Below are 18,191 nucleotides of genomic sequence, written 5' to 3'. Positions count from 1 at the left end.
CGGGCTTCCCAAATGTATATATGCCCTCAGGTCCCACGCTTAGAAATGATCGCTCCATCAACTCACACTGAGCCTGCTAAGGCCTGGAATGATCTCTACCACGTCCTCTCTGCCCGCGTCTCCGACGATCTCGTCTTGTGTGAACGTCTTGGGATCTGAGAAAGAGTTAGAGTCATCTCTTGTCGCCTGGTCAGCTTCCTCGATAGATCACAGGGGAGATGTAGAGGAACTATCAAGCAGATGTACTTACCGCTTGAGAGACGATCGCACCCGCTGCTGTACCAGCGCGAAAGCGTCCCTGCGAATTCTCTCCAATACTCGGTCCATCATGTCATCTCTGGCTCTGATGCCCTCTTTCCCTTGCGAAGGAAGGGGATCAGGCACGCGCCAGGTGTTGTAGATGTTCCTATGAGAAGGTCGATGTTCGACGACGGTGTCGTAACTCTCAAAGTAGTAGTGACAGAGCCGGCATGTAGGCTTGCTAGCACCAATGTACATCCACTCATTGAAGAACCGTTGCGAATTTACGCCGCCTTCAGTCTTGTTCAGCCAGTCTAAGAGAAGGACCTCAGAGTGAACGATGGGTTGCTTCTTGTCGTTACTTCGAATACGCTCGTTGAGGTTGAATTTTTGCAGGGTCTTCACATAGATCTTGAAAGTCCCCATCACCCTAGCGTCATTGGTCATACGGCCCACGATCTTTTCGGCTGTTTCGCGTTTAACCCGGGTGAGAGGCGGTACGGGCATGCTAGAGGCAATGAATGATACCTCGAAGTCTTCAAACAGGCTAGGCCAGGTTTTCCAGGCATTCAGGAAGTAGACGATGGACTGAGAATAGGCTCGAATGCGACTCATTGTGTGTTGCAAGTCCGACCAGCACTCTTGGCTCCTGTAGCCAGGCATTCTACCTTCGCGGGCTCTTTCCATGAGCAAGATGCCTACTGGAGTGCCATGGATCTTGTTGAGTTCCGTAATGACCAACTCGGACAGCTCAACAATCACTTCAAATCCTGGTCAGTTACACATATTTATCAGGTGCATTCGCACTCACTTTTGCCGTCATGAGGCTTGAGAGTGGTCGGATCGTGTTTCAATGCGGACTGCATCCTCCTGATAACATCTGCAATCAGAGTCTCTGTCCCGAGTTTGATGAGCCAAAAGTCTGAGAATGGGGGCTTGACGGGTGTACAAAACACGGCTTACCCTCTGCGGACGAATCCTTGGTGCATCTTTCGAGACATTCCTTCGTTCTAAAATGGAGATTCTTCAGATAAAAGGCCAATCTTGGTGTATTGAACTGCAGAACGTCTCGAAGCAAGGCATCGTGCGGCGATTGCTTTTGGGTTGGTGACTGCCTCTGGGATGTCGATTGTCTCTGGGATGCCGTGGACAATTGTGCGACCTTCTTCAGCAGCCGTTCCACGTAAGTTTTGGTTTCGTCTAGCTCGTACTCGGACCGCTGATTAACAGCAAACCAGTAATGTATACTATCAGCACCGTCGTCACCGCGCAGTACCATGAACGAGGTGACGGTGGACCCGCCCTTGCTGTTGTCGCACACATGTGCGAGCTTGTATACATAAGAGGTGTAGTCTTCCGGTATTCCGGCTATAGCAGTATCACTCGCTGCCACGTTGAGAGCCTCCAGAAGGAAAAGAGGCTCATAGAATCTCCCCAGCCTCTTGTTGTCCGGCCTGATCTCCTCCACTAGAAGCTTCGTGAGCTTGGTTCCAATAGAAGCGAATTCGCGATGCTTACTTGCTGCGCTGCCTTGAGCCATGCTTGAGTTGTCCTGGGTATTGATAATCGACGGGATCTGCAAAGAACATGTCAACTCCAATTGAATGAGAGCCGAGCCTTCGAAACCCACCAGGCATCATCTCTTTTAAGTTAACACATGCCATACATCGTCCAGAGAGGATGTGAGCCTTGACGTCTGCCTTACCAGAGCAGAGAGCCTTGCAAGTCTCCAATTGAAGCCCACCATCTGTAGCCATGCAGGAGGCCTACCATGGACGTCAAGTTGCACCGCCGCGGTTGCGGGGTGATTGCAAAGAGGCCTACCACTTCTGCATTGCGACCCAATCAAATCCAAGTTATGCCAGAGTCGAAACTCAACAGCGGCATTGGTGTCGAACCCTATTGGACAGCTTTCTTTCTGTCTGGGAGGTTTCGGTGGGATTACGAGTCCGACTTGGCTGGGCCTCATGGCATCGGTAAAGTCTAGGACCCTGATTCGAAGTTATTTTGGACGTAGAGAAGGCCGGGCAGATAAGCATCAGATAAGCATCGAAGTCTATCGAGCCGAAGCGGTCTTGGATAGCAAGCATTCGAGACCCTGCGTCACGTTAATATAAAGATGGGCTGAGCGGCCTTCCGCAGAAATCTAGACCTTTGGTTTTCTTGCCATGCTCCCAGGAACCCACACTTTGGTGGATGATAGTTGCCTGAGGACATTACACCTTCGTTCCCTTGCCCAGCAATGGCTAGCGACGACATAGCTGACTTCATAGATGGCGGTGTGTGGGACGATCTACCCGAAGATGGTGCTGAACACGTCTCTTTTGTTTCGCCTGTGGTATTAAGAAATGAGACTGATGCATAATACAGGCAACCTCGCCCAATCCCAATATCCCGGCTGGTGCAATGCCTCAGCCCTAGGGCAGCACTTCGGCACGGGAGATGCTCTGGCATTGTTACCTGGCCAATGTTATGGGGATTCCATGTTTCTCAACGCCAGTACTTTCGAGAGCATCAATTCTCGTGGTGATATGATGGCCGAGAACGCGACAGGGCTGGACATGTCAATGTCTGCCTCATCCTCACTCCCACGATCTATGACGCACCAGACACATGGCCATGCCAGCTCCTTGGCATAGACAGGGAGTTTGACACCCAAATACCACCCTGGCCATTCCAGCTACGGCCAGGTGTGTTTGGATGAGGCATTGCTTGTGGCATCCTCGAACGGCATATCCCAGAACGGTGATGGTAATGATGACCCCCCTTCAGGCATGGGCAGCGATGGTACGTCTTCCCGTATTCCAGGTTTCCTGTATTTGCTGATTGACTGTATACAGGCGATGTAAACCCCAGATTTCGATTTTGTTGCGAAAAATGGTACAAGCTCAACCGAGATTATAAGTAAGTCGACCATTACTAGCAAATCATCACGAGCCTTTCCTCATAAGTATACAGCAAGCATAAAAAACTCCATGACAAACCTCTCAGATGCAGAGCAAATTCATCCTGCATTTACCGTACCGTGCTACTTATAAGAAAGAGCTGAGGAAGCATTATTGGACAAATCATCGGAATTGGGCCAAGGACAACAACATTCCCCCGATACATACAAAGTGCCCCATCTGCGGCACGCGGCTGGCGAGGACGGATTACCTGAAAAGACATTTGAAGAGTCATCCGGCCTGCCAGGCGGGGATGGACCGCCTAGGGAGCTTTTCTTGAATGGCTGGCTGGCGGTTCAACGATGTTGGGGTTTGTTGTGGCTCGAAACTGGAGAGAAAAGTTCTTGTCGTTTTAAGTTGTCCGTTTGGGATCTGGCAGCAAGTACTAAGTAGGTTGAGTAACTAAAATTGTACATACATTTGACGTTCCGATGCTTGCTCGAGGTTCACCGAAACCTTGGCATCTTGTGCAGAAGTGCTGCGTCCTAGGCGGGGATCTGCTAATGCCGGCTTCCCCAAGTGGCTCCAGTTGGTAAACGGCCTGGAGCCAAGCCGTTCTCTTGCATGATGCCGACTTCTCTTGACATGGGATGGTTTACGTTGGTAAGACACCAGATGACTCCAGAATTTGGAGACTGGCGGGAAACCCAAATGCCCAAATGCGCGTTCAAGATGAGGTGGGATTTGACATGACAGGTTTTGACGTGGACGCTATGTCGGGTATCGCACATTGTATACATGCATAATCCGGGGGTTCCTGCTTCATTGTACGCTGGTATGCGTCTAGCGAAGATCTTAGTGCTCTCTTGGCACTGTACTTTTGCACCTTGCGGAGCATTGATGGAATCCACAATCCCGCATCATTCCAGCAACGGGGCAAATTCATGGACCTGGGATTTTTTACCATGTGAGACGCGACAAGCACCCTTTCGTAACCATAACGAAACCTGATCGCCTGACTCCTGTGTATCGACATATCACCCTGCCTTCTCCCTCACAAATTGGTCTTCCTAAAGCAATACGATTCCAAACTCTTCCTTCTACCTCTCGGCATCAATTAACTGCGCATATTACTCGGTCGGGGCCGAATAGGGTTGGGCACTTCTTTAGATTGGCATTGGGAGACATCATCAACCGCTAGGGGGCCAGCGATCCTAGGTTCAAACAAGTCGACTCGAATTCACTCGGACAACTTCGAAACCCTACCCACGTGGGAACATACCGCCGAAAAGAGACAATTGGCGTTGCCAGGGAGCAAATAATGTCGTGGGATGACAATGTAATGCCCGGTAGCAGCAATCGCAGCAGCCCGCCGCCCGACGGCTTGTCGTCGTCGTTTCGCCGTCGCCACATCCCAGCACTCACCACAAGCTCCTCATGCTCCTCATTCCAGGAGATGGCCCGCACGAGAAAACTACGAATGCTGGTCGCAGCGAACGGACAGCGAGATGTGGCATACGCCCAGGCCATTGCCGTTCGGCTCCTGAAGGACACCCAGGTCGAGACGCGTGCCCTCGTCGACGAAGTCCCCACGCGCTTGACCCACGACATCATCGTCATGGAGAATCGAAGTTTGGCGACCCTGGTGATCGATGCGGACCAGAGAACACGGGAGGCCATAGAGTCGGCGAGACAGACGTCGTACGAATTGGTGGAATGGGCAGACATTCTGGTCCTGGCGCCGATTGATGCCGACCATTTGGCCAAGATGATGAGCGGAATTGCCGATACGTTATTGCTCGAGATCCTGCGAGCTTGGGATGTCTCCAAAAAGATTCTTTTAGTACCAGGCATGTCAATACAAATGTGGGAGAACCCTATGACCAAGAAGCAGCTGAGCAAGATCAAGAGGAAGTGGACTTGGGTGAAGGTGATGTCGCCAATTCTCTGGCAGTACGATAAGGCTGCACCCTTGAAACGTATGGTTTCTTGGGATGGCTTCAATGACCTTGTCGGTATCATAAAGAACCAGGCTGAACTCCTGAGTCTTGGCCACGACGTCGAAGTTGCCGCACAACAAGCACTGCATACCTCACAGCCCAACCGAGTGGCCACTGCGCTCCCTCCTGAGATATGGACATTCATCTTCGACTACGTTGGTGACTGGGAGCTTGCCCAGGCACTAGGTGTCTACACAACTCTCAAAGTCCCACCAGAATGGCAGACCGACCGAACCCGCCTCACCGCCCCTATCGATATCTATATGAACGAGCTTGAATGGTTGATCTTGTCCTGTCCTGGGTCCGCCGCAATCTGCGACAAACTTTCCCAGGCACCTAAGGACCTGCCTTGGATATCGTCCCTGGCAGTCAAGCTCATCATTAAATTCTCCCAGACCGAGGTGTTGACCTATCTCGAGACAAATTTAAGCAAAGAGGTATTCTGGGCATCTTTCAGCGCCAAACTTCTTCCCAACAAGGCCTCTGGAGTCTATGGCAGAACCGATATTCTCGATTGGTGGAATACGTCTCCATCGTTCCTGAAGAAAGAGTACGACGCCGAGGCACTGGACAATGCGTCCCGAATGGGATTTTTACATGTACTCGATTGGTGGCGAGACTCCGGCTTGCCATTGAAGTACACCGATGCGGCCCTAGAGTCGGCTTCTGCCCGAGGCCATCTCCTGGTTCTCGAGTGGTGGGCTGACCTTGCGCTGCAGGATGACAACATTGTTCTGAAGCCAGGTCGCAGCTTGCTGCAAGCTGCCCAGTCAGGCCAAACGGCGGTGCTCAGGTGGTGGGAATCATCGGGTATCCCAGTCGGACATGGAGAGGGTGTCTGCAAGATTGCCAGCGCGCATGGCCATACCGCTGTACTGGACACTTGGCGGGAACTGAAGGGCGACAAGCTCTCCTTCGATGCCTATGTTTTGGTTGCTCCGACCCGACAGGGACATGTGAACGTGCTCGAGTGGTGGAAACAGTACGCCCGAGGGGAGCAGGCCGGCGATGGCAGAACGCACCGAGTCGAGTACAAGACATGCGACATTGAGGAGGCGCTGGAAGATGCCATTGGCGACGACAGACCTGTCCGAGTCTGGTGGGCCAGGAATGGTCTGAACCTCGGCCTGGGCACAAGCGAATGGATGAAGACCAAATGTCTATAGAAATCTGGATGAGACAATACCCGCAGCTTTCCGATTGTGTATCTAGATTAGCAGATTTTTAATACAAGCCAATTGAAGCTCTCGCTAACCGCTTAGTATGCAATACTTGTCCCTCTTGGTGAAGCAGTCTTACTTGATAGCGGCAGTATTTCCGGTTTCTCGTGTGGCGGCCGATTGTCAAGAGGCTGCGGGTCGTCGATCGGGTCGAGGGAAGTGAACCAGACGGTCTGACCCGATGCACGTTTGAACCAGATTTACCGAGAGGATGTCATGTCTCTAAATTGTGTCGCAGAGAATTGTCATCGTTTCCAAGCGACTGGGTGCCTCAAGAGATCACGAGGGAGAAAATCCGGAGCCGATGTTTAAGACGGTTTGTGCTACTCGAAGCCATCAAGCGAGGGCAATGAGCACTCTCCCATCTGCACTCAAAGGACAAACCTTCCTGCCATCCACACCTGCCACGACAGATCTGGAGATAAAGTGAATACAGGGCGATTCTGGCTTTGGGGGGTTGGCCTCACAGCTTAAGCTACTGCGAAAGACACTGCAGTTCTTCCTCACCTATCCATCGCACATAGGCGCACTCGAATGCTATCTGGCACATTTGTCGAAGTATACCCAGTGGAAACAGTGCCGTAGGAGAGTAAACTATCAAATAGTATGCATGTTCCTTCGTCACTTGGTTGCACCACCGGCATATGCGGACGAGCGTCACCGCCCCTGAATCCAGAAGATCCCACCTGCAAGGTGAATATTGTCAAGAATATCGCGTCTGCTTAGATACTTGGCCTTCATTGTGGCTCTACCTACAGTCATTCGGAACTACCAATACTGTAGCTGGTTTTGTTGCTAGATATCGCTTACCTGAATCAGTGTGATACCAAGGGTTCCTCCTTTCAACTATATAAGGAATTCCAACTCCCATCAAATTCTTCTTTCCTCCAACTTCCCACTCAATCACCACACTCCCTTCCAGCTCTCTTCCAACTCTCTTTAATACTTTCCTAGAGCCTCTTGTATTCCAATAGCTTCTGTCATTTGACACTTCCTCCTTCCAAGACTTCCGGAACACTTCAAAGGACTGAAACCAACCAGATCCCGTCACTGCAATGGCGATGCTTCTCTTCCTTCTCATTGCCGCTTTCATGGCACTGGTCGCAGGTATCCCTGACCTCAAGGATCCCTCCGCCGCACCTGTGAAGGTTACCAGTCCTGGCCAAGTAACCTATTTCCCACCTCAGAACTTCCAGAGCCTCGGATCCCAGAAAGTCCAGATCCAGTTTGGCCCATTCACTGTTGGCAACCAGTCACCGGGTGGCGTTTTTGCGCTGGACCTGAAAGACGCTACAAGACCTTGTTCTGGATCCTGCTATATCTACAAACACCGAGTCTTCCTCACGTACACCAACGGCCAAGAAGCCCACATCAACACCGGTGCCAAGCTCCAGCGCTCATTCATCAGCACCACCGCCCGAAAGGATAGTGTCTGCACTTCGCAGAATGAACTAGCCTTCCTCAGCGCCAATGAAAGACTGCCATACGACTTGGGCCGCAACGGGTGAGTAATAGCAATATAGGGCACCCTCATCTGTTGCCTAGTCATTCTTTGCCTAAGTACTTATCCTGTTACGGACTGGTCTGCTGACATGGGGCGAATACTAGGACTCAGAAGCAGGGATACCTCCTGCCTGACGCCAGCATGGATGTTTATGCCGAGATCCTGAACTACAACACCGTTGCCGAGCAATACAACCTGATCATGGAGTGGGAAACCATCAACAGCACTGCAGACTTCCAGCACCTAACCCCATACTACCTCGACAGCTCGGGCGTCTGCGGCCCCGGCCTGCTGACGGCGCCGACCAACACGACCTTCGACACCACCATGCCCAGTCCCTACACCCTCCCCAAGTCCGGCTTCGTCTCCGCCGTGGGCGGCCATCTGGAGGATGGCGGCATCACGAACACGCTGACGAGCAACGGCGCGACGCTCTGCGCGTCCCAGGCCAGCTACGGCGGGTCGGCCCACTACATCGACCAGAACGGCACGCCGCGCATCTCGTCCATGGGGCTGTGTTTGGACGTCGGCAACCAGACGGCCGGCGACCAGTGGTATGTCACGGGCCACTACGACCTGACGCAGCATCCGGCAATGCCTGCTGGTTCGAACCCCGCTCCTGTCGTAGCGGCCATTTTGGTGTTTATGAAGCACTAGTTCTTGAACTGTGACCGATGCACTCTTTGGCTGTTGCCGAGCAGGAGCAGCAGCAGCAGTAGGAGACACGGCGGAAGACGCACGAACTTTACCATAGCTGGAGGCGTAGCATTGCGGTCCCTTTAGAAACTGATTTCCAAATCAACTCCAAAGATAATTCGCATTTCTAGACACGATAGAGCAATAGAAGGAGGGATAGAGTACATTTGATAGAAAATTAATGTAATCAGGGTGGGCCTCACCATCACCCACGTAATGGAAACTCATACCTGCTATGATGCCGTTCGCTTTGGATTGTCATAGTTTCCTTGTAAAGAGACAACGCAGATACGATATTATACCCCTTGTGGAAATAAGCCGCCAATGGCGAATACGCCGACACGCTTCGTAGCGACTCTCTCCAATCCAGCAATTGCTGAGCTCAAGACCTCCCAATGAGTAATGTATAATTCATTGACATTATTGAAACTACATGGGTATATAGTGGACGCATATCTCGAGACAAGAGCCCCATATTCATACACGTACGAGATGCCATCGTTGCCTCGCTGAACGACCTCCGCGGTCGCACACCATTCCGAAGCTGCCTCTACGGCGAGCTTAACCGAACTGTTGTTACAGGGAAAGCGATTGTGTAACCCAACACAGTCGCCACACAGGATGCCATCGTTGCCCTGTAGTAGGAATAACGCCTATTTTAGGAAGCGATTCCCACTCCTTTTGTACTAGATATCCTTCTCATGTTTGAGGAGTCTTATTAGTACTTTTCGCCCTCGAGGATAGGTTTCGCCTCATCCGTCCTCCACCAACTCACGCCCTCCTTACCCGGGTACTCGAAGCGGTCCATGCTCTCGGCCTTCATCTCGACGCTGTAGCCGGCCTCCATGGGGGTCTGGTAGTAGCCGTCGCGAATGACGGACGGGTGGAGGAAGTGCTCGTGCAGGTGGTCGACGTACTCGAGGACGGAGCGCGCGCCGCTGACGACGACGTAGTCGATGGTGCTCAGGTGCTGCGTGTACTCGGGCAGGCCGACGCCGCCCGAGTGCGGCACGATCGGCACGCCGTACTTCTTGGCCATCAGCAGCACCGCCAGCACCTCGTTGACGCCGCCCATCCGGCACGCGTCGATCTGGCACACGTCGATGGCGCCCGACATGAGCAGCTGCTTGAACACGACGCGGTTCTGGCACATCTCGCCCGTCGCCACGCCGATGCCGTGCGGCCGCAGCGCGTCCCGCACCGCCTTGTGGCCCAGGATGTCGTCGGGCGACGTCGGCTCCTCGATGAACCACGGCCGGAAGTCGGCCAGGCTCTTCATGTACGCGATCGCCTCGGGCACGCTCCAGACCTGGTTCGCGTCCACCATGAGCACGTTGCCCCGGTCGTAGCCGATGACGTCGCGCGCGATGGTAAGCCGCTTGCGGTCCTGCGCCAGGCTGCCGCCCACCTTCAGCTTGAAGTGCCGGTACCCCTTGCTGAGCGTCTCCTGCAGCAAGCCCCGCATCTTGTCCTCGCCGTAGCCGAGCCAGCCGGCGCTTGTGGTGTAGGCGGGGACGGCGCGGCTGGCGAGGGCGTCCTGCATGCGCTGCTCCTTCTGGCCGTCGGCCGCGGTCTTCTTCAGCAGGGCGACGGCCTCCTCGGGTGTGATGGCGTCCGTGATGTACCGGAAGTCGATGCAGTCGACGAACTGCTCCGGCGTCATCTCCGCCACGATCCGCCACACCGGCTTGCCCAGCACCTTGGCCCACAGGTCCCAGACCGCGTTGACCACAGCGCCCAGCGCTAGGTGGATCACGCCCTTCTCGGGCCCGATCCACCGCAGCTGCGAGTCGTTCACCAGGTACCGCCACGTCTCGCCCCAGTGCTCGACCAGCGACGAGAGTGTACGCCCCTTGATGCGGTCGCCCAGGTGGTTTATGGCGGCGCAGACAATGTCGTTACCGCGGCCGATGGTGAAGGTCTGATCCCGGAAGCCCGAGTCTGTTAGTCTCACCACTTGGAGGTCTCGTGTAACGAAGAAGAAGATGAAAGACAAATTAGGAGTTGATGAAACCACTACCCACCATTCCATGCCCGCTGAACTCGGAGTCCGTTTCCAAGATGCAGTATGCAGATGAGTAGTCGCCAGCCGCATTCATGGCATCGGAGCCGGTCTTATCCAGGGATGTGGGAAATCGCACGTCCCGAGTGGACCATCCAGTGATAGTGATCTCGGGCATATTGGGCTACGGTAGAGCGCTAAGAAAGCCACCTGTGACAACGAATGGGCACTTGGAAGAGATAGCTACGTAAACCAAGGGGAAAGAAGTAGCTAGTTCGCCTGGGGAGCGAGACCAAGGTTAGAGCGACATACGGAAATAAATACCTACAGAAATCGTAGAGACCATATGTGTCGTTATCGAATTCCCTGCCATGCCATAGGCCAATCTCTCCTTTCTCCCCCCTCATTCCTCATTTGTCATTCTCTCACGAGGGACACACAAATTGCATGTACTGCACGGAGGAGGGGCATTCTATCGCGATTCTAGCCCAGCGCTGCCCCGTCGTGGGGTGATAGTCTGGGGGTGTATTGACCCGTGTGCTAGTCCGGGTCTTCTATTGGTGGGAAAACCACCTCGGATGAGGCGCTTCAGCCGACCATGGGGGAAGAAGTGGGTAACATCGTGGGCCGGAGATGGAGCCGGCGTTGTTCGGCTTTCTTGAGGCTGATTGATTTTGGTTGTCAAGCCTGGCTGACGGCACTTCCAATATGCAGAGCTTGACATCTTATCAACTTACGAATACATAGGTGAAGAAAAGCCTTGGCTCCAAGATAAAGATGCCAAGCAACTTCGGGGACCTGCATCGCTCGCGGCTCCCCTTCGTTGGCGCCGGTACAGACCTAGCGCGGGTACACATTGCTCTCCACAAAAGATGCCAATTACACCCAATAGAACTGGAAGTATGTATTTCAACTCTATCGCCCTCGCGAGCTTCGAAGGTTATCAAGGCGGCGCGTACCACGCGAGAGCGCTCGCGTTTGATTCCATCTCACAGTTGGCAAGCGATGGTAAGCAACGAAGCGGACATGCGAATGATTGTACCACCGTCTCCAGCCGAACACAGGCGAGAACACACCCCGGAAAATGCGTGTGTGGCACATGTTCCAGTATTGGATTCGGTAATCGTAACGGCTTAGACGTTGACTCGCAAGTGTCTTTTGAGAGTAAAAGGGTCGTCTAGACAAAAGAGTCTGAGCACGGACAAGCTTATCGAAGTGCCTGTTCGCCATGGAGGCAAGATTAAATAAGGAACTAGCAGCATACATAATCAAGCATATCGCAAAACGAATGAAAACCGCGCGAATCCAACGTTACATATCTCTGGGCTGCTTGTTGAGATGGAGCCTGCGGGTTATCGCAAATCCTTCTGCGTCTGCTACAGGGCCTTGGCAACCGGTGGTTACCTATGCGAGTATCTCTATTCTACATCTGCAGTGCTGCAAACTGGTCTCACTTTTTCACATCACACGATGAGAAGGTAGGCATATATCCTATACATGCCGAGACATGTTCGCATTGTCGCACCTTCCCCAGCTGCCCAGGGCTCAAGCGACTTGTCTTACACATCCATTCTCTACTGGGGTCCCAGAGACTTCAGGCAAGCCGTCGCAAAGCATAGCCATGAGGGCACATCCACCATAACCGATCTCACCAGGTGGACGTCCAGCCACCGCTTGAGGTCCTTATTCCCCTCGCCCTTGCCCTCGCCCTCGAACAGCGCCTGGACCCTGTACATGATGCTGGGGACGAAGGCGTAGTGCGCCAAGGCCAGGGCAGCACCAGCCGCATACCAGCGCCCCGCGCCGTTGTTGCTACCGCTGCTGAGCTTCGCGGCCGCCGATCCACCGCTGCTGCGGTAGACGTTGGCGACGCCGGTGGCGATGGACAACGGATAGGCGGTCATGATGATCCAGATGCCCTTGCGGAAGAATGTCTTGAAGTAGGAGGGGACGATCTCGTTCGCCCGCTCGCGGTGCGGCGCCACGAGGATGTTATCGAGGAACAGGTACTGGTCCACGGAGAACATGACGGCCGCCGTCGAGGTGACGAGGGCGTGACCCGCAGGAGGGTCATTGGATCAACGAAACGACCCGATGCCATTGCCACGTCACGGTAGCTATTTCTTTTTTTCTTCTTGAAAGGGGTGAGGGTTTCAGAGATAACGCGTGTCTACCTTATTGTATGTGGTGTGCCGTGGTGTTTATCTTCCGAGCCCTGGAGTTTCGCGAGGAGGTACGAGGTAGGGTAATGCGTCATGAAGCTATTAACATTTGATAAGGCGTGATGGTAGAGTTGCAGTAGCATTAGTGATATGCTATTGTATCGTATTAGTAGCTGGTTACTTTCTTCTTATTTAGTCCAGTGGTACCGCCGGGCCGGTTCCTTTTTTCGAAGATATGCCGGCGAGTTCCCCCGCACCCGCTGGCTATTCGTTATTCCGGGCATCTCAGGTGCAATCATGTGAGGACCTGTTCAGAAAACATACGATAACATCAATGAGAATCCCCCCCAAGCTTCAAAACACCCCCCGGAGGGCCCCCGGAGGGCCATTAGGGCGTCTATCACAAGCGCCAAGTTCGAAGCGTAATTGGTTTTCAATATCGTTATGTAACAATACCAATGCATTCCAAATTTCAACTCGGATTCGAAGGCAAGAATAGCGTGGCATAATGCTCTGATGAATGAATTTATCTCGTTATCAACTGATTTACCGTCAATCCTAATAATCATTGCCCCTCTTCGGAGGTAGGCAATGCAGCGGAGCATCGGCCGGTCACGTCGACTCGTCAAATACGGCCCGTCTCCGACAAGAAAATTTGGGCTGCGAGCAAACAGTACAAAAAATAGATCTTGAATTTGTCCGTTGCCTACCTGATGATTTCGCTTCAAGCATAGCCCACCTCGAATAATCGAGTGAGGCAATGAATGAATTCAACGGGCGAGGTGCATGCTGCATGCCCGTGGTGTGCCTCCCAGAAACGTACCTAGTCTTAGTGAAGGACCGGACGAGTGCAGCGCTTGAATGGCACGTACCGGTGGATTGGATGCTTTTTTCCCCTGGCCGCGTGGCCGGTGGGAAGTAAGCTTAGGTGCTTACACCGCACGAGTCTTTTTTCCACAGCGCCAATGTATGTATCAGTCAGATCATCGCCTGCTTCCGCCATGCTTTTGCTTCGGTCTGTGCAGCTGGGAGTCCGGCACTTGTCAAGGAAAACTCTGCTCAACATGTCTCGGAAAAGGTCTAAAATGCGCAAAGTTCATCCCAATCCGGCCATCCATCTTCTGAGTTCTGACACAGGTCTGGATATGAGCAGTTGCATTGACAAAACTGGCGATGGTACTCCGTAGAGGTATCTCAGCTCGTGTTGACTCGAGTCGGCTGGGTGGAACATTCGATGATTGGAACCGTTGGGCGTTAGAGAATCCAGACCTCTCGTATTGCTCACTTAGCGATACCACCAGACCACTCTGGGTATGACATCAGTGGGAAATATGCAGGTCAGCGGCTACGAGCACCGATTCTGGCAAGGATGTTGGTTTTCAACTCCACTAATTGACCCTACCACGTACTATTCTGCTACTGCAGCAGCGTTGTAGAGTCTGTGGTAGGCCAGCTCAGCTGAAGAAAGCCAACGACATGTGAGTGTGGGCGAGGATGAGGATAAGATGGATGCCTCGAAAGCCAGTTTCACCAGTCGTACAGCAGAACGCAATCCTGCCCGCTCTTTGGGTTTTCTGCAGTCAGACACGTCTGCCCCAAACTGCTGATCTTCTTACACAGCGGCGACCATCTAACTCATCGATCATCCCGAGTTAACCTTGGTCCTTTGGGTGCCCGACCAGGGCATGGTGACGTGGAGACACTAAACCGAAGCTTAAGTGCAGTCTGTGCTGAAGTCTGGGGCCGGCTTCACTGCTTGCCATCTAAATCAGGACACCACCATGTTCTGGTTTCTTGGCTTGGGAAAGTCAAGAAACCTGTGTGAAAATCGCGATGCTGGGCTCGCTCACTCACGAACTGACCGGGGTGGTCGGGACCGGCCCCATGTTAATGGATCAGCCCTCCATCAACGACCTCTTTTGGATTTATAGCTAATGCAGTCAGGCACACCAATAGCCCCAGCCTTAGCGAATGGGAAATCCTGTTTTCGTATTGGTTCTAAGGCCCCCCCACGATGGGTCGACTACCACACGTCATATTTTAAGAGCACTTTGGTCCGTATCATATATCTGATCCTGAACAAAGCATTAGGTGCCTCGTCTATTTCTTGTTGCTTGGGTTTGGATACTGGCGTTTCTTGACATCCTCATCCTATCTCTCTTGATTTATGTCAACTACAAGGTAGCAAGTGCCACCACTCTTTCTAGCTGAACCAACCTGGAGCTACAGCGACGATGGATTCATACAGAGCTCCTGTCACTACGACCATGCCGCCTTCGGCATTGAAACACTCGGGCAAGAAGCTGAGGCGGAAGCTGCAGAAGATCGGGTCCCAACAGCGCGGATATTTCGCGGCAAACAACACTATCCCTGAGGGCATAGAGCACCACGTTCACTTCGTGGAACCCAAGAGCTCCAATACGAGTCGCAGGAGCTACGATACGAGCCGAGCCGCTCCCGCTCCTCAAAACCAAACGTATCTACCGCTACCTTCAAATCTGAGTGATTCGAGATGGAGCGACTTCGTGCGCAAAAGCTCGTATCAACACCCTCCCTCTAGGCGCTTGTCGATCCAGTGCAGCGATCTCCAGCCACAAACCAGGAAGCCCGTGCCGGGAACTAAGGCACATCACCACCAAGCCCAGCTGAAGCAGCCTGAAGCACAGCCGACAAAGCTACCGCTCGGGATTGAGCAAGCGAGGGTGAAATTGGCGGAACTGCGGCGGCACTCTTCGGCCGCCATACCGGAGTTCGCCCACCTGTCCATCAACAATCCCAAACCCAGGCAGGCATCCAAACATTCATTCAGTTCTGATACAACGTATGTTAGGTCTCCTAGAGTCCCGTCTCCAAACCCGGACGAGTTAGCTGCTACGAAGCACAGGCGCCATGCGAAGACGCCTGTGCACTCTATCGGCCAATTAGAGATACCCCCACGAGGAGGCCACCAGAGGGTCACAAGTGGCGATCGCATCGCTGACTCCTACAAAGCGCTGCTGGAGACGCGCTCGTTTAGTTGGAGTGACCGGGCTACAGAGGCTGGCGACTCTGTCTGCGGCGACGCACCAAGGACTCCTGACCGCCACCACTCCAGCCCACGTAACAGCGCTTGTCAACCCGAGGCACTGTCGCCGCAGACGTCCATCGGCTCGCCGTACTCTTCTGATTCAACACTGGTGGACTCCTCCGACGAGGACACAATGTACTTCAAGCAATCATCGCCTCCAGCTGTGGCACCGCTGCGAATTTCACTCGAGAGGCAGCAGTTCCAGGCTCGATCCATGCACCCTAGCACGACAGGAAACCCGAGCCTCCACATCGCTGTCGATCTCCTGACGAGGGAGCTGTCCTCGGCAGCCCGTGGGATCCCACTCAAGCCCAGCTCCGAAACAGCGGCCCTGCAGGTCTGGGTCATGATCGAGGCCTACGAGAAGCTGCGGGAGCAGGTCTTTGAGAGGCGGATGCCCCGAGACCAGGAGCGATCCATGTTAGCCATGTTTGACACTTGGCTCGAGTCGCTCCAGAAAATCCATGACGAGATGACGGGTAGCGATGGGACCATGAGCGAGAGCGTCTATGATGACGCTTTAGAGTAAAGCGGGGTTACTTTCTCTTATGTACTAAACTTGAAGATGTACGATTGAATGGTATTGGGTTAAACGCGGGTAATATCAGGGGTCGGTTAGATGGATCTATACCGGGACGGAACTGGAAAATGCAAAAAGAAAGGGGAATCGGCGGGGGCGGGGCAAACCGCAGAGGCGCCGTGGAATTGGATATTGGGACGCCGTTAGGCACTGCATGTCTATCATTGGTACTAATGATTTTACGATAATTCTGTAATCCAATCTTTCTTGATAATCGCCAAGTCGTAGCACTGTTGTATTGAAGTTCCTGAGGTGTTAGTGCTGGTGATGGTGATGGTGATGGTGATGGTGATGATGACGATGCGGGGGGTCAACCGCCCGAACCGATAAGGTGACTTTGCTTATCTTAATGGCTTCTGCCAGCTCGACGCGTCCAACGCGTCTCCCCAAACTTACCACCATCTGTTCTTGCATTTACTGCGGCACCACCTTCAAAGGTCTTTGATTAATCGTTGTAATTGTCGTTCAGCAGTGTAAATTCTCAGAAATCTCCGATACAAGAGCTCAGTTCATTTGCGCAGCATCCATCATGCCCCCCGGTCGGCGCCTGCTTTCTGGCTCTGCTCGTCAACCACGGTCCAGCGCCACACCCTCTTCAGCACGACAAGATCGCAGACCCGGGCCCCTCGAGCTGCCAGCATACGAACCCCCGTCGTGTCCATTGAACGCTCACTCCCGACGCCAGATTCTCGACCTCGCGAGCCAACAACACTCGACCAAGTACAATGACCAGCTTGCCAACACGCTGAAGATGCTGGAGGACAGCGTCCGCGACATGAATGACAACTACGCCGAGCGCAAAGATGAGGTGAAGTCTCATCAAGCAAAGCGGCGCGAGAAGGGAGATGGGGAGCCGAGCGAGCCGGAGCGCATCATGAAGGAATCGGCACTGAAGCTCCGGGAGGTCGTCCCCGAGCTGACAGAAAGCAGCGAGGAGGCCGTCCGGGAACTGATCGACTGGCAGGTCGAGGTGGAGGACGAAAAGAAGGCCCTGCGAGAGATCCAGACGCTGCTCGATGATGAAGCCAGCGCAGCCCAGATTCACATGGAAGCGAACCCCGACGAGGACCCGCTCGACGTGCAGGGGCCGCGGCACTTCCTCGCCGAGCTCCGGGAAGCCCAGACGGGAGAGTACAACTCGAAATCCATGTACCAGAAGTACGGCATGAATAACGACTACATCCACTTCAAGAAGCTGTGGCACGATGCGGTGCACAGTAGGGGAGGAGAACCCCCCGCCCGTACCAGATGCAACAAAGTGGTTCGACCAGCGTGGTGGTGACGAGGCAGAGGAGGACAGCGACGAAGACCTCATTGTTGCCGGAGAGGTCCAGGACTACCGATGCCCTCTCAGTATGGTTGTCATGAGAGAGCCGTACACATCGAAACTGTGTAAACACTCTTTCGAAAAATTAGCCATCCTCGAGTACCTACCCAAAAACGGCGCCGCCAAGCAATGCCCTTTAGCCGGTTGTGATAAGGTGAATCGATCCTGCTCTTCTTTTGTTCTAATGGACAAGGTCCGAGATCCTTTGAGTTTCGCTACTAATCAATATCAATAACAGGATTTGAGAACAAGGGACCTATATTTCGACGATCTCTTGGTCCGTCGCATCAAGCGAGCCACAGCTAAGGAGTCTGGAACGCAAGATGATGACGTTGACGAAGATGAGGAGCGGGACGTGAGCATGCAGGTCACATCAGAACGCGACATCAAGGCGGAGCGCGGCCGCGATCGTGGCCGCGATCAAGGCCGGCGCCTCATAGAGGACATCATGGGCGACGATTAGCACTGACGCTGTACAGTAGGAGAGACCTTTACGAGATTATGTATT

General features: G+C 53.4%; 8 protein-coding genes across 8 annotated transcripts; 5 read left to right on the top strand and 3 right to left on the bottom strand.

The window, feature by feature from the left end:
* Positions 1 to 57: 57 nt before the first annotated feature.
* PG994_006015 (uncharacterized protein) lies at positions 58 to 1,780 on the bottom strand (the record flags this gene model as incomplete). The annotated part of the gene is made up of 4 exons (XM_066857424.1): positions 58 to 178; positions 251 to 1,001; positions 1,052 to 1,135; positions 1,204 to 1,780. The coding sequence occupies 4 exons, from the start codon at positions 1,778 to 1,780 to the stop codon at positions 58 to 60; spliced, it is 1,533 nt and encodes a 510-aa protein (XP_066716693.1).
* Positions 1,781 to 2,482: 702 nt separating this feature from the next.
* PG994_006014 (uncharacterized protein) lies at positions 2,483 to 2,879 on the top strand (the record flags this gene model as incomplete). The annotated part of the gene is made up of 2 exons (XM_066857423.1): positions 2,483 to 2,546; positions 2,611 to 2,879. 2 exons carry the CDS (start codon positions 2,483 to 2,485, stop codon positions 2,877 to 2,879), a joined length of 333 nt encoding a protein of 110 aa, XP_066716692.1.
* A 1,567-nt stretch (positions 2,880 to 4,446) lies between these two features.
* Positions 4,447 to 6,291, top strand: PG994_006013 (uncharacterized protein; the record flags this gene model as incomplete). Its single annotated transcript, XM_066857422.1, has 1 exon — positions 4,447 to 6,291. The coding sequence occupies one exon, from the start codon at positions 4,447 to 4,449 to the stop codon at positions 6,289 to 6,291; it is 1,845 nt and encodes a 614-aa protein (XP_066716691.1).
* A 1,109-nt stretch (positions 6,292 to 7,400) lies between these two features.
* Positions 7,401 to 8,506, top strand: PG994_006012 (uncharacterized protein; the record flags this gene model as incomplete). The annotated part of the gene is made up of 2 exons (XM_066857421.1): positions 7,401 to 7,849; positions 7,954 to 8,506. The coding sequence occupies 2 exons, from the start codon at positions 7,401 to 7,403 to the stop codon at positions 8,504 to 8,506; spliced, it is 1,002 nt and encodes a 333-aa protein (XP_066716690.1).
* A 757-nt stretch (positions 8,507 to 9,263) lies between these two features.
* PG994_006011 (L-galactonate dehydratase) lies at positions 9,264 to 10,725 on the bottom strand (the record flags this gene model as incomplete). Its single annotated transcript, XM_066857420.1, has 2 exons — positions 9,264 to 10,486; positions 10,563 to 10,725. The coding sequence occupies 2 exons, from the start codon at positions 10,723 to 10,725 to the stop codon at positions 9,264 to 9,266; spliced, it is 1,386 nt and encodes a 461-aa protein (XP_066716689.1).
* A 1,396-nt stretch (positions 10,726 to 12,121) lies between these two features.
* PG994_006010 (uncharacterized protein) lies at positions 12,122 to 12,574 on the bottom strand (the record flags this gene model as incomplete). The annotated part of the gene is made up of 1 exon (XM_066857419.1): positions 12,122 to 12,574. One exon carries the CDS (start codon positions 12,572 to 12,574, stop codon positions 12,122 to 12,124), a length of 453 nt encoding a protein of 150 aa, XP_066716688.1.
* Positions 12,575 to 14,943: 2,369 nt separating this feature from the next.
* On the top strand, positions 14,944 to 16,305 carry PG994_006009 (uncharacterized protein; the record flags this gene model as incomplete). The annotated part of the gene is made up of 1 exon (XM_066857418.1): positions 14,944 to 16,305. One exon carries the CDS (start codon positions 14,944 to 14,946, stop codon positions 16,303 to 16,305), a length of 1,362 nt encoding a protein of 453 aa, XP_066716687.1.
* A 580-nt stretch (positions 16,306 to 16,885) lies between these two features.
* PG994_006008 (uncharacterized protein) lies at positions 16,886 to 18,146 on the top strand (the record flags this gene model as incomplete). The annotated part of the gene is made up of 3 exons (XM_066857417.1): positions 16,886 to 17,566; positions 17,616 to 17,837; positions 17,922 to 18,146. The coding sequence occupies 3 exons, from the start codon at positions 16,886 to 16,888 to the stop codon at positions 18,144 to 18,146; spliced, it is 1,128 nt and encodes a 375-aa protein (XP_066716686.1).
* Positions 18,147 to 18,191: the final 45 nt, after the last annotated feature.

The sequence above is a fragment of the Apiospora phragmitis genome, assembly GCF_038363925.1.
Source record: "Apiospora phragmitis strain CBS 135458 chromosome Unknown utg000006l:1.0-5683423.0:1.0-5690449.0, whole genome shotgun sequence".
Classification (NCBI taxonomy): Eukaryota; Fungi; Ascomycota; class Sordariomycetes; order Amphisphaeriales; family Apiosporaceae; genus Apiospora; species Apiospora phragmitis.
This window is presented reverse-complemented; position numbering and strand designations above follow the sequence as displayed.